Below are 25,140 nucleotides of genomic sequence, written 5' to 3' on the forward strand. Positions count from 1 at the left end.
GATACAGGCTAAGACAACAGATAATTTTCCTGCCTTGTCACAGCTGATGCTGATCGGCTAATGCGTCCTGAGCACTGGAAGGAGCTCAATACTCAGGTTGTGGTGATGTATCATCAGTCTTTTCCATGGTGTGACAACATGCAAACACAGCTGTGACCCCAGCTTTCCTATCAGCCACAAATGCTGACACTGACCGCTGCTGTTTGCCCAGATGTGCTCACAGTGACAGCTGTTCTGTGTGTGAGCACCTTTCACACCAGCATCAACATCTGGAGGAGTAAATCATCTTGCTTTGGGACCTCTGCCTGCAGCACAGGCAGCAGGATGTGCCTGCCCTCGACAAAACCAGCCCTAGTTCCCTTTCCCACTGCTGGGTGTGTAGCCCAGCCAAGGACCTCAGTGCAGCTCCACTTGTCTGCACCCTTCATAGCTGCACACACAGGTCTGGAAGAGGTGAGACATTGACTTCTGAATGGACAGCTTGTTTCTTCAAGACAAGAACTCAGAATGCATTACCCCCCTTGCTGCCACGATCATAATGGGATCCCCATGCACTGCACAAGCTGATTACAGGAAAGGTGGAGTTCAAAACTGCTCAGAGACTTCACAAACCTCAGTGGAGATGAAGATCACAGTGCCGATCTGTGAACAGGAGTCAGGGCAGTCAGCACAGACAGCAGGAGGTGCAGCTCTGCCCTCAGCTCCTGCAACACCACTCATGTGAGCTGCTCCCTGTGCGCAGGGCACCTGCTCAGGGTCCTCACAGGCACCACATCCGCATGGCCTGGCCAGGATCCCTCGGGTGCACAGAGGGACACCCTCATCAGTCCTCACTGCATCCTGAGCTCCTCTTAATTAGTGCTGATGGGCTAATTTTGGACCTGTCTTTTACAGCCTTTAGATGTGGATGTTGTTTGGGATCTTTGGCCTCATTATTTTCTCTCACCTCTCATTAGCCTGTGGCAAAATTCCTGAATTACAGTTGCCAGGTTGTTCTTACCCAGTTATGTTATTGCCTCCAGCCCTGCTTTTCATCTTCTTTAAGATAGGTTTGGTCTTTCTCTTCTTGCTCTTTGGTCATTTGAATGAAATCACAGATGCTGCTCTGCAGCAATTAACATTCACTTTAATCCTTGGTTGCTTGTTTCTTCCAGTACTTGTACATGCCTGCACCCACACACGAGTGTGTTCCCATTCACATCAGTCCTGGTATGTCTGTTAAAAATGTCTGCACTATAAGGAGCATAGGTTCTCCATAGTTCAACAGGCAGGAGGCAGAACAACCTGCTGCAGTGCAGGACAGCCCTTTGCAGGCAGCCTGGGCAGGGGGAGAAGGCTAGTGAGAAAGGGAAAAGGGAGGAAGCAAACTGCCCATCATCTCCATGGGATCATGGAGTCCTGGCACAGAGAGACCAGCACAGCAAATTGCTTCTTTCAGGAGGATGCAGGGCAGTGGAAGAAGGCTGGCAATATAGCACAGTCTCATGATGTTGTATCATATATATAGTGCATACACATCCACATAATGCAATGTTATATACAAGGCATATATGTATATGTCCAATATACAAAAATACAGTGTTAAAACCTGGCCATGAGAAGACGTGTCTATTAGAAAACCATATAATTGTGGTTTAGCATCTCTTGTGGGATGGAGATTGTCTTGAGGCTTTGATGTAGACAAAAAGTGGTGTCTGGTCATCTTCTGGCAAGGAAAACGAGAATGCATTAGTTGATTTCTTTGTGTGGAGATGCGATAGAGAAGCAGAACTGTTTTGGGTGGTGTTCACGTGGGCTGTAATGGTCTCACATGGGTGTGTGAATGCAAAGCTGATGGTAGGACCAAAATTCTCCCTTTGACTTTGGAAAAACTCCTTTTAACTTTTAACCCAGTGCAGGTTCCTCCTGCACCCACTGCAGTCCCTTCTAGTGAGATGTGGAGTGCCCTCAGTGAGAAGGTGGGCAGTGGGAATGCTGTGCATTGATGGGTAACCTTGTAAACCTGCTCCCCCCTCCAGGCCGGTGTCCAGTGGGTTCAATGCAGCCGGGAAGTGCAGGTCTGATCCTTGCTGTGTTCAGGTTTCTGGCTCCTCATTCCCAGGGCAGGCTCAGCTGCCACCCGGGAGCTCATTTATTCCTGTGTAACATGCAAATTACCTCCTGACTAATGAGAGGCCGTGCCAGCAGCGCCTTTCCTCCCTGATTTGCATGGGGTGTTGGAGCTGGACGTTAACCCCACGGAACCACATTTCCTGACCATCATGTGCCAGTGCCAGCTTCAAATTAGCATTAACCACAGGCTCCAGGGCCAGGCAGCCCAACAAGTAACTAACCCCTTCCGCTGGAGCGCCTGGAACAGGGGTGGTGGTAATGATGACAGAAATCACATTTCCTCTTGTGTGAGACACCTTCCACTGCTTTCAGTGGGAGTTCAGGGTGATTAAAACCTGCAGGACTGGACCCACAACCAAGTGGAAGATGGGAGGCACATCCCTTACCCCTGCCTTCCTACAGGTGTGTCTGTGGGGGGGCAGGCAGGGGAGGAAGCCACTCAGCCCCAGGGCTGCAAGCCCAAGTCTGATGCTGCGGACACATCACTGCTGGTTGTGAGTATTCACACTGCTGCCCTTTGAGACTCTAAGTTCATCAATTACCAGCCTATCACACAGTATCTGAAAAGCCAACAGAGAATCATCATTTTGTATTGCCACAGCCACCTGCCTGCACGGTGCATGAGGTGTGAGCTTCCAGTGGGTTTGATGCTCCTCCTCTGCAGTAACAGGGTTTCCACAGCTCACTGAAAGCCTCAGAGGCTTTTGAATGAAACTTGTTTTCCAGGGAGACAAAGGTTTGAGCTCTCCTGGTTAAAGCAGCAACACTGCAGCTGATGGAACTGAAGGGTTTGGGAGTTTCTTTTCCTTCCTCCTTTAGCAGGCACGTACTATGGGCATTTCTAAAGGAGGTCTTGGAGCAGCTCTACAGCTGCACACACGTGGCTGTGATCCCAGTGACAGGTATTAATGTGATAACAGCACATACTAATCTTTTGCAGAAGTAATTGCCTGTTGTTAAGCTTCTGCAGCCACATTTGGGCCTGTTCTCACAGGTGTTGGGTGTTGCAGCTCCATTCAGAGCAGCCTCTGAGCTCACTGTGGGCTCACTTCATTCCTTAGCGGAACAGGAATTCAAGAGCCAACGTTTCTGTTGTCACCCATGCAAACAACAGCTGGGGAAACGGGCTGTTAAGCCAGGAGATGACCACATCCAGTCAGACAGCTGCCTCTGACTGCACCACAGTGGGATGCACTGCATCCCTCTAACTGGGTTATGGGATGCCAAGGTCTGTGGGGAATGAGGTCTGAGGGCCAGAGGCAGTATCTACTGAGAAGGAAAAGTCTCATCCTCACTTGCCATTGTGCTGCAGGAGAAAGGCACCATTGCCATCAGCAATGGGCACCCTTCCATCTGCCTTGTGCCACCACGGTCGGTGTCCTTGCTCCATCCAGGCCTGCAGCCATCACATTCTGCAGTTGTCCTGTGTCAGGGCATCAAAACCACAACAACCAGAGACAGTATCTAAAGCTGGGTATTCTGTATACAAAGCCTTCAGGTCACCTGGAGATTTAACAGCATTAGTGCCTAGGTTTGGAGCCCACCTCAGGAAGGATCTTCTGCAATTTTTATTCATTTCCCATAAGTTTGCATCTCAAAAAGACTCAACTGGAATTTGAGCACCCGAGAGTGAGGCTTCTTCTGACAGGGAGGACTTCTCTTGGAGGAGGAAGAGGGCTTGTGCCCCACAGTTACACCATGTGTGCTCCATAGGGCTTCACAGAGGAGGAGTGTCCCCAGTTACACCCCGTGTGCTCCCCCAAGGTAAAGGCAGTTGCCTAGTTATGGAAGGTGTTCATAGAGCAGTGGAATCTCCCTCTGCTGCATCTTAAGTACAAACTGGATTATTAGCGGGGTCTCCTGATAGCTGGCAACCAAATGGATGCTCACTGACATCATGCCTTTAATATAGGGTACAAGTGCTTCATGTAGGCTTCATTTGGCGTTAATGAAAGCCAAATCTACTAATGTAACATGTAGAAATCTGACCCGCTAGTTTCTAAAATACTCAAGTAGTTTATCAAATCAGGTGTGAGTGGTGCTTTACTTGGGATCTGTAATTAGGGTTGTATTAATGGGCTTGATTCCAGTCCTGACCCTCAGAAGGTGCTGGCTGCATCACACTGGTGTGGCAAACATTGATGACGAGGCACAGTAGCACTGTTGTCTGACAGCAGAGGCAGTGTCCCTGCAGGTATGGCACAGTTTGGGCTGGCAGTTGGTGTCCTGCCAGAGGCAACATCATCTGCCATCATCAGGGTCTGAAACGTGCTGCTGCCGTCCCCTCTATGGGTTTCTTCTCATACTTACTCCCCAGGTTTCCTCTTGTGTCCGCTGAAGGTAGTGGGATGCTCTGTGCAGAGCACTTGTGGCATCTAGCAGTTTATGGAGCATCTGACAGGCTAACACATGGTGTAGCAGTCAGAGTTCTGAGTCACACATAATGCAGGGTGCCAAGTGCTCTCCTTATAGTGCATTTACATTTAGTGCTTACCAGAAGTGTGCTTCCAACCATCTGCACTTATTACCCCTCCGTCTGCATCCCGCAGCCCATGGTGCATGTGTCTGGATGCTCAGATACTGTTGTGTGTGTGTGAAGGGCTGGGGGGTGATGGGTCAGTGCCATGCAGGACCCCATGCAGGCAGCTGCACTGGGGAGGAGGAACCTCACAGGCACACACGTGTTCAAGCTGAGCTCACGTTGTTAACACCTTGGTTCCCAGCACTTGAAGCACTTGTGTGACCCAGGGACCAGTCTCTACCCAACGTGGTCACAGGTACACCACGAGGAGCAGATGGTAATCACACAATAGCAGAGCCACGTGCAGCAGGATGTAGGTGTGCTCCCAGTGCCTCATCTCCACTGCAAGCAATGGGGCTCTCCAGGGCTGCGGTTGCTGTGTCCACTGTACTGCATAGGTCACTATGGGACCTGGTGATGAGGGGCAGGGCTGCAGGGAGAAGCCCCTTTGGCAGAGGTTCTTTGACAAGTGGGAGTTGGGGGGTGGCTCTGGCAGTGCCTGTGTATGGGATTCTGCTGGGATGTGGGGAAGGAATTTCCTTCCCAGTGATGGAATTGCAGACGGGACTCGGTGCTCACATCAGAAGGGAGTGAGTAACTTTGGCATGTGTAGGTTTCTTAGGAGAAGATGTGTCTGCAGCCTGTGCAGAGGCTCAGCACCCGTGGAAGTGAGGGATGCTCTATGGAGAGCAGTGCAGCTTCACCAGCAACAGGTACCAATACAGGACAGGACACAAGCTGCCAGGCATGCAGCTGGAGCATGTCACTTGTGCTGGAACAGCAGCATCACTCGTGCTCACGTTACATTTCTCATATGAGCTGTACAAGCTGAGCATTCTGAGTGGTATGAGCAACATTCACTCCTTTTAAATTAACCATTTACATCTTTCCCTTGAGTTCAGTTCGCACATTACAGCTCTGTTACATCAGGCTGAGAGGGATTTATTAAGCAATGCCATTTAACGAGAGTTTAAGCAGAAGCACCACACCAGATTGTTACTGACACAACTCTAATTGAGCATCTCACAATAGAACAAATAAGAAAAAGAATATTTGATGGTTTAAGTGCTTTTAAAAGGGGAAGGTAACGATACAAATTTATTACTTGGAGCCTGGATAATCAGAGGTTATTTAAACATGAAATGCATGTCGCATTTAAACATGAATGCTGCATAGAAAAGCTGTTGTTAAGCCAGCCGTTCAGAAATGGAGAGGGATTGTTCATTAAGGAAAACACTAGGATGTCTGCTGTCTGGAATGTGCCAGCTCCCACCCCATTAGCACGCTGTGATCACTTAGGGACTCCACCTAAGGCTTTTGTTCATTGTACAGGCAGTGAGACTCTTTTCTGCAGGGATGAAAGGAAGCAGAAGGGAGATGTGGCAGGTACGAGTGTGGCTGAGGGGCTGATGCTGCTCAGTGCACTTTGTGGCCTCATTAGAGGGAAAACTGTGCTCTTTTCATGAGGAGACAGACAGGATGAGGGAAGAGGAGCACAGGAAGGAAGATCTGATAGCTCTTTTACTACCAGAATTAGCTGCTGACCCCGAGGTGCACAGGCAGAGCTGTACATCCAGAGCCAGGCAGTGAAAACGGTAGGACCCTTCCGTGGCTTTAAATTTCTCTACAGCACTGCAGTTTTAAGGAGCTGGTAACTTGCTAATGAAGAGCTGGGTTACTAAGAAACCCCACGTCCCAATCAGCAAGTGAAGGCTGCTCAGCTGCGCTTGCAGCAGAGCCTTGCTGATTCACATTGATAATGATGCAAACCATTGCGAGTGACTGGCCTCGGGATCCATAAAGCAGGCACTGAAGCACTCATAGCTCTGCACACAGCCTGGTTGGTATTTGGTGCATCACACTTAATTTCCTTTAGATTGGTTTTTCATAATGCATTGCACTGAAATAGAACTGTATGAAAAAATGCAATAAACCTCATTTCAGGGGCAGCCCTTTTTTCTATAGAAAGAGCTGAGAGTGATGTTTCTACATCAGTTTTAAAGAGCACAGAGAGTTTAAAGAGCAGTTCAGTGAGAATCAGCCCCGCAATAACTGCTCATATCTCATCAAGTATCTAAACTTCGCCAAATTCCAATGCCGGAATGGACGCTTGGGATAGGACAGGGCTGCCACATCCCACTGTGGAGACAGTACTGCTCAGATGTGCTTCCCAATGGTGCCTCCAGGTAATGGTACACCTTTACTTTTGCAGCTACAGACAAAGGGGTTTGTAAACCCCAGGCTTCAAACCAGTCATCTTCCAAAGAGACCACACTGCAGGTCTGGCTGTAGATCTGTTGGAAGCACAGGCTTCCCTTCTGTGCCTGACCCACAATGCATGCAAAGGGAACACCAGCCCCATCACTGTTGTGTAGATCTGCCCAGTGAAGTAGCTCACAGGCTCGGTGCCCATAGGACCACTGATGTCAGTAATCCCTGGGTCGGAGCAGCAGCAGAGTCCTGACTGACGAGCCCAGCAGCAGTGAGCAGGCTGCCTGGTCCATCGGGTGCACAGAGCCCGGAGCAGGGAGTGCTCAGCCCTGCCAGGCTCAGCACATGCCACTGGTCCAGCAGTGCAGGTGAGTTCTGAGGCATAGCAAACCAGGGAACACTTTATGTTCCTTGAGAACAATGCTTCAGGTGGTGTCTGTGGCCTGTGCACGGATTATCTTGCTTTTTACCTATGAAAACAAGCTGCCTTTCAGAATTACTGCTCAGATGATGGTGAGCAGGAAATGCTCAATGGCTTTACTTACATTGTCTTTAAATGTACACTTTATGATTCCTATGCAAGGTATATCTGGAAGTCATAAAATCACAGACTGGTTTGTGTTGAAGGGACCTTCCTCATGATGGAGCTCCCCTGTAGCTGCTGTATGTAGCTCCCCAGAGCTACCACATGCCCTGTGGAAAGGGAACTTCAACACAAGAGATAAATGGGTAAAACTACAGAGCCTGCAAAGAAAGAGAGTTGTTGCTGTGGAGCCTTGGTTACCTTTCTGCAGGGGAAGCAGAGGGCACCTGGGAGGCAGTGCTGCTCAGTGGCAGCTTCTCAGCACCCACGTAGGAAATGCCAACAGGGCATTCTCTGTGCCTCCAAAAAGGACGTTTTATTTGCATTGAACACTGCAAACTGGGTGACACACGTCAGGTTTTGACCTCCAGATCTGTGAACATTGCAAGAATGGTTAAAAGTGCAGTTATGGACTCAGCAGGCAGGAGCAGGAATATGCAGCATCCCTGAAACATTTCATAACCACTTCATGCAACATCTTAGTGAGGCAGATGAACTTCACCAGGGTAGGGATGTTGGGAGGTGTGCAGCAGCCAGGAGGTGAAATCACCTTACCAGGGTCAGAACTGAAAGTAAGATGCCAGGTTGAAGACAAAATGTTTGGCCTTTTAGCAGGGCATAGCAGTAAAAGTAGTCTTCATGTATTCCTGTACAACACCCCCTTCTCCTTGCTCTGCTCTCTAGTACCAATGCTGAGATAAAGGTTTGTGTTGGATGAGGGTTTCCATGAAGGGGGTTTAAATACTTGGGGAACATCCTGTTCTTCCCTAGCTTTCTGCACACGCTCTGGGTGTATAATAATTAAAGACACGTAAAGCTGAGCTCATCTTTTCCAACATTTCATATCCGAATGAGTTTTATGGTCGTGGTGATGTGCTACCACAGATTGCCAGACTGGGAGCACCCCCATGGCAAGAACATGGGACTTCATAGACTCCTAGACTGGTTTGTGTTGAAGGGACCTTAAAGCTCCTCCAGCTCCAACCCCTGCCACGGGCAGGGACCCCTTCCACTGGAGCAGCTGCTCCAAGCCCCTGTGTCCAACCTGGCCTTGAGCACTGCCAGGGATGGGGCAGCCACAGCTTCTCTGGGCACCCTGTGCCAGCGCCTCAGCACCCTCACAGGGAACAGCTTCTGCCTCAAAGCTCAGCTCAGTCTCCCCTGTTCTGGCAGGTTCAAGCCATTCCCCTTGGCCTGTCCCTACATCCCTTGTCCCAAGCCCCTCTCCAGCTTTCCTGCAGCCCCTTTAGGCACTGGAGCTGCTCTCAGCTCTCCCCTTCAGGAGGTCTCCCAGCAGAAGCACCCAAAGAGAGCACATTGGCTGCACCCACCCCCCCCCCCAGACAAGCTCCTGCAGGACCCTGCTGACAGCTCCCAGTCCTTCCAGGGTGAACACAGTGCACCCCAACTCCAGAGGGCATTGACAACAGTTACACACGGAGCATCTCCCTGTAGCTACACAAGTTGTTCATCCTGGAGAGAGCAGCAACCTAGTCCATAGCTTGCTGCCTCCGGCCACATCCACAGCCAGGGGCTCCACATCGAGCTGGGTCCTTTCCATCCCTTCCCTGCCTTCCCACAGAAGGATGCTGCCATGAATGACAAAGTTACAAGAGCTTCCTCCCAGAATAGGTTCAGTTTAGCTCAGTACCAGTGCACAGAACATATTGCAGCACCGCGGTGGCCTGTTTTTCTGGCCTTTATTAATCCAGAAACCTTAATGATGAACAACATTTGTGTCATTGTCTACACAAATTTAATTTGTTTATGCAGCAGTTCAGTTAATCCTGCAATCTGCTTTTCCCAAATGAGGACAGATAATGGAGACACCGTTCTTTACAGGTCTTCAGGCTTTTAAATTCTGATAAAATCAGGATTCTTCACTGGGTCTTGCCACAGCTCTGAATTAAGCCACTTTAAATGTAATTACTGGAGCTGGCTGTACATCAGGAACATCCATTAAAAGAATTGATTGACCATGCTGTTACAGGAGGCATTTTATGAACAAACGATCGTGATGGGTCCAGAACTGTCATTTATAAAGGCAAAAAAACAGGTAAATACTTTATTAGTGGTTAATGAGAGGTTCACAAGATAACTAAATTTCTTCTTTTCTAACCAGGTTCTTCAGGGAGCCTTGGTCCATGGCCATCTATCACGATCAGTTTATTGACCTCAAGGAGGAACTGCGCCAAGCCCTCCTATCAGAGCAGGTAAGGCAAGCGGCAGGGGGGCACGTTCATCACCAGGGTAATTTGTCAGTGCTGTTCACTTCGGTTTCTGCTCTGTCTCTCTCCTCAAGCCCCACGTTTCTGTTCAGCTATTTCCACGGGCAGTATAAGCGGGTCCTGCACCCGCAGTGCTCACCATGCACAGCCCATCGTGCTCCTGCTGTTGTTACCTGGGTGCATTTGCAGGTTGCCAGTAGAACTTGAAGTCATTTTGTTTGCCTTCATGGGTATTCCACATGCAGTTCAGTACAGCCACCCAGAAGAACCAGGGGTCACCTGTCCTGTTTCCCCCCATTGCTAGTGTTTCCTGGTACAAATGTGTGACAGGCCACCCTGAACCTGTCCCAGCTGAGCCCAGGAGGAGCAGACTTATCAAGAGGGAACAGCCTTTTGTAGCCAAGAATGAAAGCAACTGGCTTCCTTCAGTGATAAGTGGATTTACTGAGTGAGGATGACATGAAGATGTTTGCTAAAGCTCCTCCTGTAGTACCGCAGGCAGGGGCACAGCGTCTGAGCACCACACTGTTGCCTGCTCCAAACCCAACACCAGCTGCACTCACAGAGAGCAATCCCAGCCCCGACGAGTTCCTGCCTGACCTCAAACATGATTTGGTGCTTGAGCCCTCAGCCAAGGACCAGTTCCCCTCTCCTGCTGCTGTTGCTCACAGTTAACATGGAGCAGTTCCTGCAGCGACAGCTCCTGGAGGTTTTAACAGGGCAGAAACCAAAGGGAATCAACTGTAAACACAGGCAGGTGACAAGGGGATGGGGCATAGGCCATGCCCACCCATTTCCATCACACAAACTGGCATGTGTCACAGCCATGGCCATGCAGATGCTCATCCCCTGCCTCCTGGTGTATGAACACAGGTGATGGTGTCTGCATCTGAATGCAAACACCTTCTGCTTTTTGTATTTTATTTGGCTTTTCACCGTGATTTCACCCCTATTTGCTAAATGTCAAATTTATGTTTTCCTTGGGTGTTCCCTGTAGGCATGCTGGTAAATACAGTCAGTACCATGCACTTAATGGAATATACAGTGCCTTGGGGCTGGCTGTATTGCTACACAGAATCCCAGCCTGGTTTGGGTTGGAAGGGACCTTAAAGCTCATCCAGTTCCAACCCCCCTCATGAGCAGGGATACCTTCCACTAGAGCAGGCTGCTCCAAGCCCTGTCCAGCCTGGTTCAGCCTGTAGATAAACCACTGATGAAACATCAAAACGAGGGGAAATACAACTTTGCAAGGGGTGTTTAAGTGCAGGTACACTGCTGACTCCCACAGGAGCTGGGAATTTCACGTGCATTTAGGGGTAATATTGATGGTGGTTTTGAGGGTGCTGTGGTTGCCCCATCCCCGGCAGTGTTCAAGGCCAGGTTGGACTCAGGGACCCTCTGTAGCCCCGGAGCGCCCGGTGCTGACCAACCGCTGTGCCCTGCAGGTGCCCCAGCCGCTGCCGGAGGACGCCGCGGAGCAGAGCCCCTGCCCGGAGCCGCTGCTGCGGCCTGTCCTGCGCTTCCTGCGCCGCCACCGACACCGCCTGCCCATGTACTACCCGGCCATGGCCCTGCGGAGAGCAGCTGAGGAGGCAGCGACCGGCCCGGGGGGCGCCGACCCCCCGGCTCCGTAACGGCTGCGGCCCCGACGGGAAGGACGGGACACATCGGTGTGAGCCTGAACACGGGGTTCCTTGGTGTGAGCCCGAACACTGGGTTTCTCGGTGTGAGCTCCGGGGCAGGGGATGTTCCGGTGTGAGCTCCGGGGCAGGGGATGTCTCAGTGTGAGCTCCGGTGCAGGGGATGTCTCTATGTGAGCTCCGGTGCAGGGGGTATCTCGGGGCAGGGGATGTCTCGGGGCAGGGGTTCTCGGTGTGCGGCTCTGCGGGTCTCGAACCGGGGCCCCAGCCCCGGGGGTCGCAGGGTCGGCGGTGTCGATGCGAGCGCCGCGGGGGGGCGGCGCGTGCCCGGCGGCCCGCAGCTGTATGCTAATGAGGCGCGCCCCGCCCCGCCGCCCGCCTGGCCCAACGCGGGGGAGAGGGGAGGGGGGGGAGCGGCCACGCGCACCCCGCACCCCCCCGCTCGGCCCCGGGCGCTGCCGCCCCCCCCCCCCGCCCCTTTGTGCGCCCGCCCGGCGGCTCGCGCAGCTTTATGCTAATGAGGCGCACAAAGGCGGCGCGCGGGGGGGGCGGGGGCCGCTCGCTCGCGTGCCGCCCGCGTGCCCCGCACAAAGGGGGGGGTGCCCGCACGCGCCCCCGGGGCCGGCGGCTGCGCGCGGCAGGGGGCGCTCACCCCCCCCCCCCCCCCCCCGGGCTCCCCGCAGCGGAGCCACCTGCGAGAGCGGAGCAGAGACCCCCCCGTGGGCAGGGGGTTACAGTGGGGCTGCACCTGCCGGGGGCACCGCACCGGAACCGGCACCGGCGCTGCGGCAGCGGGGACAGGGACCGGGAACCGGAACCGGAGCTGCCGGCAGCGGGGACCGGCAACGGGAACCGGCACTGGGAACCGGCACCGGGAACAGGCACCGGGAACCGGCACCGGGAACTGTGTGTGTGTGTGCGCTGTGTGCGCTGTGTGCGCTGCGTGCGCTGTGCGGCCCGTGCCGCTCCCGTTACAGGTGCTGTGCTCTGCCGCCCGCGGCTCCGTTCCTCTCTCAGCGCCGCCGGGGCAGGGTCGGGTCTCGGCGCTCCGCTCGCACCACGTGACGCCGGCACCGGGCTCCCCCCCCCCCGTTCCCCCCCCCCCTGCCGGCACCGGGCACACGGGGGGGGGAGGGGGGGCCGCACACAAAGGCCCGCGCGTGCCGGAGCGTGCCGGGGGGCGGGGCCGGGCGCGTGCCGCCGGCGGGGGGCTCAGGTGCACGGCGGCCCCGCCCCCCGCCCGCCGCGCCGCCGCTGATTGGTCCGCGCCGCCGCCGCCGGCCCGAACAATGGCCCCGGCCCCGCTTAAAGGCGGCGCGGCCGCGGCCGGGCTCCGTGAGCGGCGGGGCCGGGGCCGGGGGTACCGGTATCGGTACCGGTGTCGGTGCCGGTGTCGGTACCGGGGCAGCGCCGCGCGGGCGGCTCCACGATGCCGCGGGGCTTCCTGGTGAAGCGCAGCCGCCGGCCCGCCCCCGCCTCGTACCGGGCGCGCTGCTGCCGTGAGCCCGCGGGGGAGCCGCCGCCGCCGCCGGGCCGGCCCCCGCCGGTGCCGTGCGGGACACCCGATGCCGCGGGGCAGGCGCTGTCCAGCCCCACGCGGCCCGTCAGCAGGGACACGTTCCTGGAGCGCGGCTTCAGCCTCGGCTCGCCCGTCTCGGCCGAGTCCTTCCCGGCGCCGGCCGTGCCCGTCACTATGGACCCGCTGCTCCTGGCACCGGCGGAGCTCAAGCTCTGGGCCGCTGCCGCCGGCCCCGCCGAGCCGCCCGCTGCGGGTCCCGGTGCAGCCCCCGCGGCCCCGGCCGCGCCGCCCGCTGCCGCCGCCCGGCCGCAGCCCAGCAAGCGGCCGCCGAGCGCCGCGGAGCCCGGGCGGCAGAAGGGCCCTGCGGGCAAGAAGGCGAAGGCGATCCGCAAGTTAACCTTCGAGGACGAGGTGACCACGTCCCCCGTGCTGGGGCTGCGCATCAAGGAGGGCCCGGTGGAGGCTCCGGCCCGGGCGCGGAGCGGCTGCGCCCGACCGCTGGGCGAGTTCATCTGCCAGCTCTGCAAGGAGGAGTACGGGGACCCGTTCGCGCTGGCGCAGCACCGCTGCTCCCGCATCGTGCGGGTGGAGTACCGCTGCCCCGAGTGCGACAAGGTCTTCTCCTGCCCCGCCAACCTCGCCTCTCACCGCCGCTGGCACAAACCGCGTCCGCCCGCCGCCAAGAGCGGCCCCGAGCCGGGCCGAGCGCCGCCGGAGGAGCCGCCGAAGGAGCCGGGAGCGGGCAGCGGCAGCGAGCGGGACACGCCGAGCCCCGGCGGCGGCTCGGAAGCGGGCTCCGAGGAGGGGCTCTTCGAGTGCCCCCGCTGCGCCAAGCGGTTCCGCCGCCAGGCCTACCTGCGCAAGCACCTGCTGGGCCACCAGCCCCCCGAGCCCGCAGCCGAGGAGCCGCCCGCACCGCCGCCCGCAGAGTGCCGCCTGTGCCCGGTGTGCGGGGAGACCTTCCCCAGCAAGAGCAGCCAGGAGCGGCACCTCCGCCTGCTGCACGCCGCGCAGGTCTTCCCCTGCAAGTACTGCCCGGCCACCTTCTACAGCTCGCCCGGCCTCACCCGGCACATCAACAAGTGCCACCCGTCGGAGAACAGGCAGGTGATCCTGCTCCAGGTGCCGCTGCGGCCCGCCTGCTAGAGCCGCCCGTGCCTTCCCGCACCGCCCCGCACGGCCGGGGCCGACACACGATTAGCTTTAACCCGGCTGCAGAACCGCTGGAGCCCGGCTTCGCGTCCGCCGCCGGGGCCCTCCCTCCCGGTTCACCCCGGACCCGCCGGAGGAGCCGCCCGAGGGTTCCCGTTCCCGCAGCCGCCGATGCCTTGACGCCGCTGTTGATGGTCTCCAGAAGATGCTGTAGAAACTGCCTTAACTGTGACATGCCAACCTTCTGTTTCCGTTCGGTTTGCCCTTCCCGAGGTAGCTCACGAGTTGACTATCTGTATATGTTGGTTTGAGTAATTCTGTTATTTATTCGTTATTTATTTATATTAATTATGAAGATTGATATTATTTGATCGCAGATGCTCTGACGCTGGTTTTGTCCCCGCCTGCCATTTCACTGTGCGTTTTAGAAGAGTTTTTTATTTCTCAAGGGATCTGCTATAAAGGTTTTAACTTTTATACCTAGAACACACACGACCTTGGCCATTCGATCCTGTGCAACCGACAGCTCTTACTTTTAGATGCAATCTCTTTTTCTACACACATTATTTTCTTAACTGTTAGCTATTTATAGAGTGCTTCAATAGAACTGTTTCAACTGTATAATTATTTACTATTCAAATAAAATATTTTCCAATGCAGGCGTGCTGCTGTGGCCGGGGCTGGGGGCTGCGCTGCGCCTCGGGGGGGGGATTAGGGGGTGTCTGGTGCTGGGAAGGCTGCCTGGGTGCATGGGGGGGTTACAGCATCCTCAGTGTTGCCAGCCCCGTGCGCCAGGGCTGCTACCGGGACCGGGATTACACTGACGGGTGAGGAACCTCCGAGGGCAGGGGCAGGACAAGGAGCACAGCGCTCGGGTCACCCTGCGAGGGGAGAGGTGGTCGTGTCACCCAGCGGGGACAGGAAGGGGCCTACGGGTGTTCTGAGGAGCGGCAACTTGTACAGAACTGTCCGAACTGCTCTACAAACAGAATCCAAGGGTTCGCTCTGTGCAGGGACTGCACAGGTTGGGCCAAAAAGGAGTTTCTTCGTTGTTTTAGCAGCGTGTTCTCATGTCAGCTGTGTGCGCAGCTGGTGCGAGCCCTGCAGTGCTGGGTGCTGAGTGCTGGGCGCTCCCTTGCGCAGCAGGAGCCAACCTCCCATCACCGCCCTACCCGGGGGCCGGGGCGAGACCCTGCCCCATCCCGGTGCGGGGAGGGCTGAGGGGCACCGATCTGGCGGCTCTGGCACAGGCTGAGGGATGGAAACGCCTCTGAGGCTTTTGCGCACTGGGAGAGGTTTAGGACCTGTTGCTGCCGGGTTCGCTCTCGTCTCTTCCATCGGAAATGGCAGGGGACCGATGGGAGCTGTTGCTGGAAGCTGCCCGGGAAGCCTCGGGGTGTTTTTGGTAAAGCAGCGCTTCAAGGGAAAGAGAATCTTCCTAAAGATGTTTTTTACCTCCTTGTTCAGCAGGGCTAAAAGCCACCAGAGCAGCGAGTTCCTGCTGCTGGGTCCCCGGGACACAGCTCCATTATCCCGGAACCGGCTTCAGGCTGAGATAAAACCGTGGTTTGAGTTGTAAACCGGTAACAGTGAGACACAGAACGTAGCCTGAGAGGTGCGGGCAGCAGCCCCTCAGTGGGCTGCGAGTGCGGGGATGCTCTTCCTGCTTCCCTGGCGCTGTGTTATCACAGCTGCAGGCTGCTCTCACGACCGGAGCAGAGCAGGAGCTCCTGAGGGGTTCCCAGTGCTCGTGGTTGTGCTCTCCAGCACACAGCAGCCACCGTGCCCGGAGTGATGACCAGCACATCTATCGGGGTGACCTGGAGGCTCCACCCCACTGGGTGCTCCCAGCCTGTACCTTCACACTGACAGAGATTTCTCCATGCTCAGGTAAATCGCTGCCTGTCTCGGCAGGGGCCAGGTAAAGCCGGTCAGGATCAGCATCATTCCCAGGTCCGTAGGGACCATCGGGGATGGCCACGGGCCCCCGAGCTCCCCCGTCCTCCAGTGGGAGTGGGAGTGGTGGAGGCTGCTCGTGTAGGGCCGAGTGAGGAGCAGTGACACTGGAGCACGTTCAAACGGGGCTCCTGTAAAACGGGGGAACCGCTTTGGTGTCCTGGGGCTGTACCCGCGGGGCCGGGAGGTCTGAGTGCCTGTGGGTGTCTGAGGGACGTTATGGCAGCACCACTGCTTGTCCTGAGGAGAAGGGCAGTGAATGGGGCTGTTGGCACATGGGGTCGGCGGGCACATGGGCAGTGTCCAACTGTGTGCAGTCAGCAGGAGCCCCCTCCTCTCCGGGCACACAGGGGTGTGCACACACAGGGGCCCGGACGGCTCTTTGCAGCCTGAAAGGGACCAGGACGTGCGTTCCAGGAGATACAGGGCCCTAACAAGGGGCAGCCTGGCCTCGTTGGGCACCTTCTGATGGCCCAGGAATGGGCAGGGACGGGGCTTTGGTTTTGCCTTTCAGAGTTCTGCCCCACACAGACCCATGTAATGAGCTGGCAGGAGGGAAAACAGCTCATGGAGTCGCGGGCTGGCCGTCCCCAGCAGGGCACACGGTGCCATGGGATGGTGTGGGGCGCCGTGGGCTGTGAGTCCCAACACTCCGCCTGTCCCATCACCCTCCTCTGAGGGTGCTGGGTCCCGGAGATTGTTTTAGGCCCACGTTGCTGCTGCATCGAGTCCCTCGAGCCCCCAGACGTCTCCCATGGGTGGCTGGAGCAGGGTGGCTGGAGCCCATGTTCTGTACATCCCATCCCAAGGTCTGGAATCCTCCCATGCACATAAAAAGCCTCATTATGGCTTTAAACGGTTTAAACTCAATGTAGTTTACAGCCTGCAGCTGATGTGTTCACCTGTGCTGCACCGGCCGCAGGGTGAGCACCCAGTGACTGCGGTACCGGTGACACGACAGCTTCCCATAGGAGCCCCTCCTGGAACAGCTCAAGAACACCCAGACAAGTCCCAGGCAGGCACCGTGTGGGACACGGCGCTGGACCCGCTCACTGTGGGTACGCACAGGAAATGCAGACTTTGCTGTGTGTAATCAATGATAATCCTAAATAAACACAGGAATTGTGAGCCCTTTATCTCCGGGTATTTTGTATCGATTATCTCTGTATTTAGTAATATGTAGTTAACTATGTAATGAATTACACATAATACATCTGCATAATATAGAAACATATAAATATGCATATACAATGCATATTATAAATTGTTGCTTATTGTATAAGGCATATTCTAACACACCATACACAGTATGTAATATTACAGGTGCATTATATATATCGTTATAGGTGCTTGATCCAATGCTCATGTGAGGAAACAATACTGTCTCACTGGGGGTTTTAGTAGCTCTATAGCCACTAATTTGTATGTTCTGGAGCATGGAGTAAGCATTGCAGAGTGCACGTTGTGTACGTGCATGTGTACATACATGCACAGGTCTGTGTGTAAGTGCAGGTGTAACATACCCATTAGACATGCATGTTATGTGTAAGCCAGAACCGGTAGTTATGGACTGTGTTGTGTGCAGGGCTTTGCTTCTGTGATGTACATTAGACAGGCATTGCACTTAATGTGGTAGCAGGGGTTGTATATTCATTATATAATTCAGCCATTGCTGAGATGATTTATAGAACTACAATTTTCTTATCTCGACTGTATACTAAGTATGTGTTCAGATATACATGTACATATCTCATGTATATATAATATAAAGTATAGATGTAATCTATAATCCGTATTTTGGTAAAATTAGTAAATATATAGTGACTATTAATTGTAATAAATAGAATGTATTAATAATATATAATAGAATATGTAGTGCATATTGTATACTGTATATTATATAATAATGTATATTTCATTATCTGCATTATATGATGCTGTTCCTAAGGCATCGATTGTAGAATATATATTATGCTTATTATATAAGCATTATATCCATGTATATTTAATACCTGTAATATATACTATGCTTAATATGCATATATGGATATACTTAATATAAACTAATATATACTAATTAAATATACTATAGCATATAATTGTAGCATGATATATGTAATTATTATGTTTATTTAATAATACAACCTAGATCCTATTAACAGACAGCAATAATTCATCCTAAAGGTTAAGCAGCCTGGGTATGAGCATAAAATCATTTCTGCTTTTATAATGATTTTTACTTTTGTTTTATTGTACTATTTTATTCACGTTGTTTGTCTGTCTGCGCATGTCCATGGTTCTGCCGGTGCCTGGTCCTGCTGCTGCTGCTGGGGGTGTCCGTGCCCCCCATCCCGGGGTCAGCGGCGCTGTGGGGCAGGGGCCGGTGTTTCTGAGGTGGGGTTTATCCGGAGCCCTTTGGATCATTCCCCATCGTGCCCAAAGCAGCTGCAGAGGTTCCTTTGCCTCCCCCCTTCAGCACAGGAATGGACGTTTCCAAGCGCCCTCTCCCAGTGCCCGACAGTCCCCTTGCATTCGGCTGGCACCAGCGGGGGTGACACGTACCCCCTGTCACAGAGCAGAGACCCCCCTCCTTTCCTTGAGGGATGTTCCCATAGAGCAGAAAACCACATCAGAAACACGCTGGGTCCGATGTTCACGCAGGTTGCTCCGCAGTGAGGCTCCGCGCACCCCAAGGGAAGCCTCACTGAGCATTCCGTGCTGAACGGGACATAAATCATGGCTTGGGGGGGGTGTAATGGGCTGTAATTAGCAAATTAACCCATTGCAGAGTCTGGTGGCAGGGTCAGCTCCTAGAGCTGCAGTGGGATGGAGGCCAGAGGGCCAGTCCTTTGGAGGTACTGACCACACACACACGTGTGCTCCTGTGCCTGTGTGATGCAATGCAGCGTGCAGCAGCCAAACACACATCGTGGGGGGAGTGAGACCAAGGACACCCCAGGTAAAGGGATGGGGTGAGGGAGGGGAGCTGGGTGCTGATGCTGCTCTGTGTGTGCGGCTGAGCTCGAACCTCAACAACCCATTGTGTGTCTCTCTCAGGTGGCCTATCCTTATGGACAGTGAAGGGAGCACCAAGCCTTTAACATGAGCACAGCTCTGCACTGAGGTTAAGATCCTCTTCCCTTGCTCTGATGGTGTTCCTGGGCAACCACAAGCCCCTTGGCAGGATCCAGCCCAACAAACGTGTTCATCTTCCCCATGGAACACACAGCCGGTGGCAGCGTGTCCAATGGGTCCCATGTCCCCCCAGTCCCACCCCCCAGGAAGGGGCTGCTGACGGCCCCGGCGCAGGCACAAACCCCCCTGCTCATGCGAGGCTGCTGTGAGCACAGGTTTACTGGGGTGTGAGGGAACCAGGTCCGTACAAAACCACAGCCGAACTTTACAAATCAACAGGTTTCAGGTTCTGACATCAGGAAAATACCATTTTATTTCCATCAGTGTTTCAGTTCTTCCCTGAATTAGTGATGGGTATTGCTCAGTGGGAGACGTCTCCTGCTCAGGAGACCTCTGAAGTGATTTCAGACCATGTACTGGGTAACTCGGAGCGAGCCAGCCCTGAAAACAGCACAGTTCAACACTAGGGTTCATTTTCTGCTGTCCGTTACCCACACACGATCAGTGGTACCCAGGCTGGGAGGCAGCAACGGCAATGGGGCAGACCCTGAGTTTGTGTTGGGTTTGTTTCACCTTTACAACACCAGGTTCGAGCTCTGAGGTGTTGGCACCGTTGGAACCCCATGAAACACAGCTCCTGTTGGAAGCACAGTGCCAGGTGTGCCACAAAGTGCCAGGAGGACTCTGGCCACCCAACACCTGCAGATCCACCTGTAAGCAGTGAGGCCGCAGGGTGCAGAGTGTGGCCTGGCTGTGGTGACTGGGGGTGGTCACCCAGGAGGTCATTGCTATGGGGCCTTTGCTCTTCAAAGGGAATTGGGTTGTGTCTATTCCTCCCTCCGGTTCCAGCTGCCATCACAGCCAATGGTGCCACAGCTGAGGAGTCGCTGCTGTCCGCAGTGGGAGCCCTGCAGCTCAGAGCCTGCACCCTGCAGGGCAGCAGTGCTGAAAGGTGCTCGGGATGCTGCCACCCCAGTGACCGGTCAGCACCCATGGATGATGGGCACCAAGGACAAGAGCTGCTGCTCCACTGCACCGACACGATGGGCTGGGACAGCTGCACACACACGTGTGACCCTGCACAAGGTACTGCAATTAAACTGGTGTTAATGGAGGTGCTGCCACTGTGTGAGGATGGTGGCACCTCCTGGCTCTCTGGTAAATGATCTCTGTGATGATGGTTACTAATTCCCAGCTACAGGCACAGAACTGGTGCTGGATGAGCACACAACAGTGGGGGAGCAGAGGTGGAACGCAGGCTGTGCAGCATCCCCATCCTTCACCCGCTGTCCAGGGGAAGGGGATGGTTGTTGGGTGGCCACGCATGTGAAAACCCCTCTGGGGACACCATTCCCTGAGGCAGGACCAGGTGCTGGCCGGGGTGACCAACACAACGCTCTAAAGCTACGTTAAGTAACAGGTATCAGTGCTGGTTCGTGTCCTCTGGCTGTGACACCAGCGTTTGTGCACTGGTGCTGGGGGGGACATGTGCTGCTGTAGGGCTGATGCTGCCCCAGTGGTGGGAGCATCCGGTCACCTTCCTGTGCTCCGCGATGGAAGCGATGGAGCAGAACACGTCACGGGCAGCATCTGATCCCAGAGCCGCAGGGCTGAGAGCGGAACCCTCGCGTCTGCCCTCGGGAGCGCGCACGTCGGGGGGGCAGGATCTCACGTGTGCGGGTCCCGGAGCCCCGCGGTGCCGCACGGGCACCCGCAGCGGGGGCGAGCGCCGCGCAGACACCGCCGGGGACACCTCGAGGTCGGCGCTGGTGCTGGGGCAGCCTGGAACAGAGCGGAGCAGAGAGCACCGTGAGCGGGCACAGAACCGATGCAAGGGCAGCAGCTCCCATCCCTGAACCAGCACTGGGAGAGCCTGGCTTTGTAAACAGGGACTGGGCTGGGGCAGCCTGGACAAGAGAAGGCTCCTGAAGGGGAGAGCTGAGAGCAGCTCCAGTGCCTAAAGGGGCTGCAGGAAACCTGGAGAGGGGCTTGGGACAAGGGATGTAGGGACAGGCCAAGGGGAATGGCTTGAACCTGCCAGAACAGGGGAGACTGAGCTGAGCTCTGAGGCAGAAGCTGTTTCCTGGGAGGCTGCTGAGGCGCTGGCACAGGGTGCCCAGAGAAGCTGTGGCTGCCCCATCCCTGGCAGTGCTCAAGGCCAGGTTGGACACAGGGGCTTGGAGCAGCTGCTCCAGTGGAAGGGGTCCCTGCCTGTGGCAGGGGTTGGAGCTGGAGGAGCTTTAAGGTCCCTTCCCACACAAACCGGTCTGGGATTCTGTGGTTCTATGAGGTTTGGCCCAGGCAGCTGAGGACACTTTCCAGCTTTCCTGGAGAAATTGGGAATTTCTCAGCTTTCAGAAACAGGGCTCATGCAACCCCCCCCCCCCCAGCAGTGTCCCCCCTCAGTCCTGGTACCCCGGTTGGTGCAGCCCCTGCACTGACGGCTCCAGCAGCAGCTGCAACATTGCTGCCTTGGGGAGCATCCACCCTGTCTGCTCACAGCTCCCACCCAACATCTCCAAACACGCTTCTTTTGAGCATGTGCTGTATAAAACTATTGTCTGCTGTGCCTCCAAATGCTCTCCTGTATTTGATCTACTGCAGGGAGCTGGAAATGAGTCTCCATAGTGTGAATGCTCTATGGGGACCCTGCCCAGGAGGCATCTTGGCCCCTGATAAAAATCCCAGAGAATCCCAATCTTTTCTGATTAGTTCCACTTCTTGAACAGGACCCATCACATCAGTGACCTGCACCCCCCGTGCGGGACCATTACGTGTGGGCTGGGGTGGCTGCAGCTGCTGCACTCGTGGCTCAGCACCACCAGGTTTCATTGCGATGACCCCACAGGCGCTGAGGAGCAGCGGCCTGGGCTGAACAGGTCTTAATGAGAACGGGGAGTGAAGAACAATGGGTGTGAGAGGGGCACAGAGCCCCTCAGTCCCTGTGCTCTGGATGGAGACCCTCAGGCCTGGGCGAGCCGGGCACTGCTGAGGGCTGCAGCCAACCCAGGTACTGCCAGGCCCTGCCATCCACAGACGGCGTTTGCACGTCCAGGACAGTCTGTACTCACCGCTTGGTCCGGGCGGACACGGGACTGAGGGGACACAGCGTTAAAGAAAGGTGAAAACCCTGACTTTGGGTACAGGCATTTGTGTGACAACCGCGGAGCTGTCGGGCTGGGGTGAACCAGAGCTGGGTGCTGCTGTTTGCAGGGGGAGGGACGGGCTGCGAGGGAGGTGTCGCACTCCGCATTCCTGCGGTGCGCAGAGCGGCAGATGGTCCAAATAATACAGTTTTCACCCAACAGACGAGCTCCAGCAATATTCATGCAAGCGCAGAACAAAGCAGCGCCCGCGGCCGAGGGAGGCGGCTGCGGGAGCAGGGAATGGGGAGCAGGGAGTGAGGAGCGGGGAGCAGGGAGCCGGGAGCGGGGAGCAGGGAGCAGGGCTCACACCTCACTCTGCTCCGCAGCACATTCCGGCAGTGCCGGCGAGCCCCGAGCGGTGCCACCAGCCTGGAGCTCCCCGAACCGCCGTGATTGATGGGGCGGCAGCAGCTGCGGAGTGAGCCCCGGCCACAAAGGAGGCAGCTCCATACAAATACTGTAATTCCACTTGCAAGCTGTCTGGCACGGGCCATAATTACTTGGCGTCTTGCAAGGGCTCTGCAGCTCCGTGCGGGGCCGGGCTCAGCCGTGCGGGGCGAGGGGGCTGCCGAGAGCCGGTGTTACCGGTGCCGCTGCGGAAGGGGCTCCCTCTCCTGCTGTCTGTGCTTCAGAGGGGCACACACGGGGTGAAATCAACCGGGCAAACCCAGAACATCCGCTCCCGACTCACGGGGGTCAGTGCCTGACGTGTACAACTCGGCAGGAGAAGCCGCACAAAGGGGGAGCCCAGCGCCAGTATTCCCTGTTTCCTGGTGAGCCCCATCACGGGTGCTGCCCGCAGCCCATTCCCGAAGGCTGCCCCATCCCCGATCCCATCCCGAGGTGCCCTGGCCACAAACACGCACAAACGGGCCCGGCCGTGGCCAAACACTTCCCGCAGCAGCAGGTCCCGGCACAGCCGAGGGAGCAGCAGGCACTGGGATGGGCGCTGGGCACCGCGGGGTGCGGGAAGCACAAGGAGATGGGGCTGAGGTTGACAGGGACAGGCAGAGACAGACCCGAGAGCCCCAGAGCCGCCATGCACTGAGCACTGCGCAAGGAGGAGCAGGGGGAGCAGGGCTGTTAGTGGTGGAGCACACGGGCGGCAGCAGGGGAAGCATCGCTCTTACCTGCGGCAATTACCGTAACGAGCCCGGTACTTATTCTAATCTGAAGGGAGAGAACACAACAGGCGTCAGTCAGAGCGGCAGCAGCCGAAACCGGCCACGGCATCACGGCAACGGCACCCCGAGAGTGGCACCAGCCTAAGGACAAGCCGGGACCCAAAACCCGACTTGGGCAGCACAGGAGGTGTGCAGTGACAATCCCTGGGCACAAACCCTTCCCACCCATGGGAGGCAAACCCCTGCTACAGGCAGCGCTGTACCCATCTGTGAACACTGCACCTGAACACCATCAGAGGCCTCCGAAGTCTCTTACAGGTAGAAATGCTGTATGCAGGTGAAAGAGTAAGCTGTTAAAGTATGTTCCTTGCAGCAGGGATTAAGAATTCAGTTATTAATACAGATACAAATACACTTTACATGCAGAGTCATCTTCTGGAGAGCTTTCATCATCTCAAATCTGCTGAGCAGAACAAGGCTGGTTCCTATGTGCTCTAGGACAGAAGGGTCTCTGAGCCATTTCTCTTCAACTTGTGAAGCAGAGAAACCCTCCTGGAAGCAAAACAACTCCTCTAGACCACCCTCCACCATACACACATACACATACACACTCCACCACACATATATACACACGTACAACCTCCACCACACACACACACACATACACACTCCACCACACACATATATACACATACAGCCTCCACCACACACATATATACACATACAGCCTCCACCACACACATATATACACATACACCCTCCACCACACGTATACACACATACACCCTTCACCACACGTATACACATGTACACCCTTCACCACACACACAAACACCCTTCACCATACACCCATCCACCCTGTACCACACACACAGACACAGCAGTGTTGGTACTGATGATGGACAAACAGCTTGGAATCCTATGGAGAGCAGAGGCCGGAGCCCCCAGTGCTGTGGGGCCAGGTCCAGCTCCACACCACAGCCAGCCCAGTCCTCACCAGGACAGCACACACAGCACCAGCACTGAGGCATCTCCTGCAGCCCCTGGGGCAGTAACATCCGAGGGCTCCTCTCCCTGGAGGCTGAGGTGTTTCCGTGGTGGAAGGTCAGGGTTTCTTGTGTCCAGCAACAGCATCGCACGAGCTTCTATTGTATGGAAGACCTTAGGTGGTCAATGGAAGACCTTCGGTGGTCCTTCGTGTGCAGCCCGAGCAGTACAAACGGATCACAACACGGTGAGTGGTCACTAAGGATTCTGAATGTTCACACTTGAGAAGGCCCATGGGGTTTTCACAGCGACCATGACCTGTCCCCTCATCAGCCCCTCAGCTATGGCACATCTCTGGTGTCTTTGTTTTCCTTCCCAGTGAATGTGAAGGTAAGGAAATTCCAGAGGGAATCATAGCAGCCGTTAACTGATGCACCCAGCACAGTGACATCCTCTGCTCTGCCTTCAGCAGGAGAGGCTGAAAGCACATGAGCAGCACCCTGAGCCTGCCTGTCCTGGGGGTGCATTTGGAGGGAACCACAGAGTCAGAACCCAGCCCGGTTTAGGTTGAAGGGACCTTAAAGCTCCTCCAGCTCCAACCCCTGCCACGGGCAGGGACCCCTTCCACTGGAGCAGCTGCTCCAAGCCCCTGTGTCCAACCTGGCCTTGAGCACTGCCAGGGATGGGGCAGCCACAGCTTCTCTGGGCACCCTGTGCCAGCACCTCAGCACCCTCCCAGGGAACAGCTTCTGCCTCAGAGCTCAGCTCAGTCTCCCCTGTTCTGGCAGGTTCAAGCCATTCCCCTTGGCCTGTCCCTACATCCCTT

The 25,140-nt window shown here is 55.5% G+C and overlaps 3 protein-coding genes across 3 annotated transcripts in view; 2 read left to right on the forward strand and 1 right to left on the reverse strand.

Moving 5' to 3' along the window:
* Positions 1 to 11,289, forward strand: part of CFAP61 (cilia and flagella associated protein 61) — a 96,991-nt gene extending 85,702 nt beyond the window's left edge. Inside the window, exons 24-25 of the mRNA XM_034060368.1 lie at positions 9,550 to 9,640; positions 11,101 to 11,289. Of these exons, the coding sequence (XP_033916259.1) occupies positions 9,550 to 9,640; positions 11,101 to 11,289 (280 nt within the window). The remainder of the gene's footprint in view (positions 1 to 9,549; positions 9,641 to 11,100) is intronic.
* A 1,435-nt stretch (positions 11,290 to 12,724) lies between these two features.
* Positions 12,725 to 13,974, forward strand: INSM1 (INSM transcriptional repressor 1). Its single transcript, XM_034061065.1, has one exon. The coding sequence runs from the start codon at positions 12,725 to 12,727 to the stop codon at positions 13,958 to 13,960; it is 1,236 nt and encodes a 411-aa protein (XP_033916956.1). The 3' UTR covers positions 13,961 to 13,974.
* A 6,787-nt stretch (positions 13,975 to 20,761) lies between these two features.
* The window catches only part of RALGAPA2 (Ral GTPase activating protein catalytic subunit alpha 2), a 110,022-nt gene continuing 105,643 nt past the window's right edge, over positions 20,762 to 25,140 (reverse strand). Inside the window, exons 39-40 of the mRNA XM_034060969.1 lie at positions 23,334 to 23,373; positions 20,762 to 20,839 (exon numbers count right to left, since the gene is read on the reverse strand). Of these exons, the coding sequence (XP_033916860.1) occupies positions 23,369 to 23,373 (5 nt within the window). The 3' untranslated portion in view covers positions 20,762 to 20,839; positions 23,334 to 23,368. The remainder of the gene's footprint in view (positions 20,840 to 23,333; positions 23,374 to 25,140) is intronic.

The sequence above is a fragment of the Melopsittacus undulatus genome, chromosome 3, assembly GCF_012275295.1.
Source record: "Melopsittacus undulatus isolate bMelUnd1 chromosome 3, bMelUnd1.mat.Z, whole genome shotgun sequence".
Classification (NCBI taxonomy): Eukaryota; Metazoa; Chordata; class Aves; order Psittaciformes; family Psittaculidae; genus Melopsittacus; species Melopsittacus undulatus.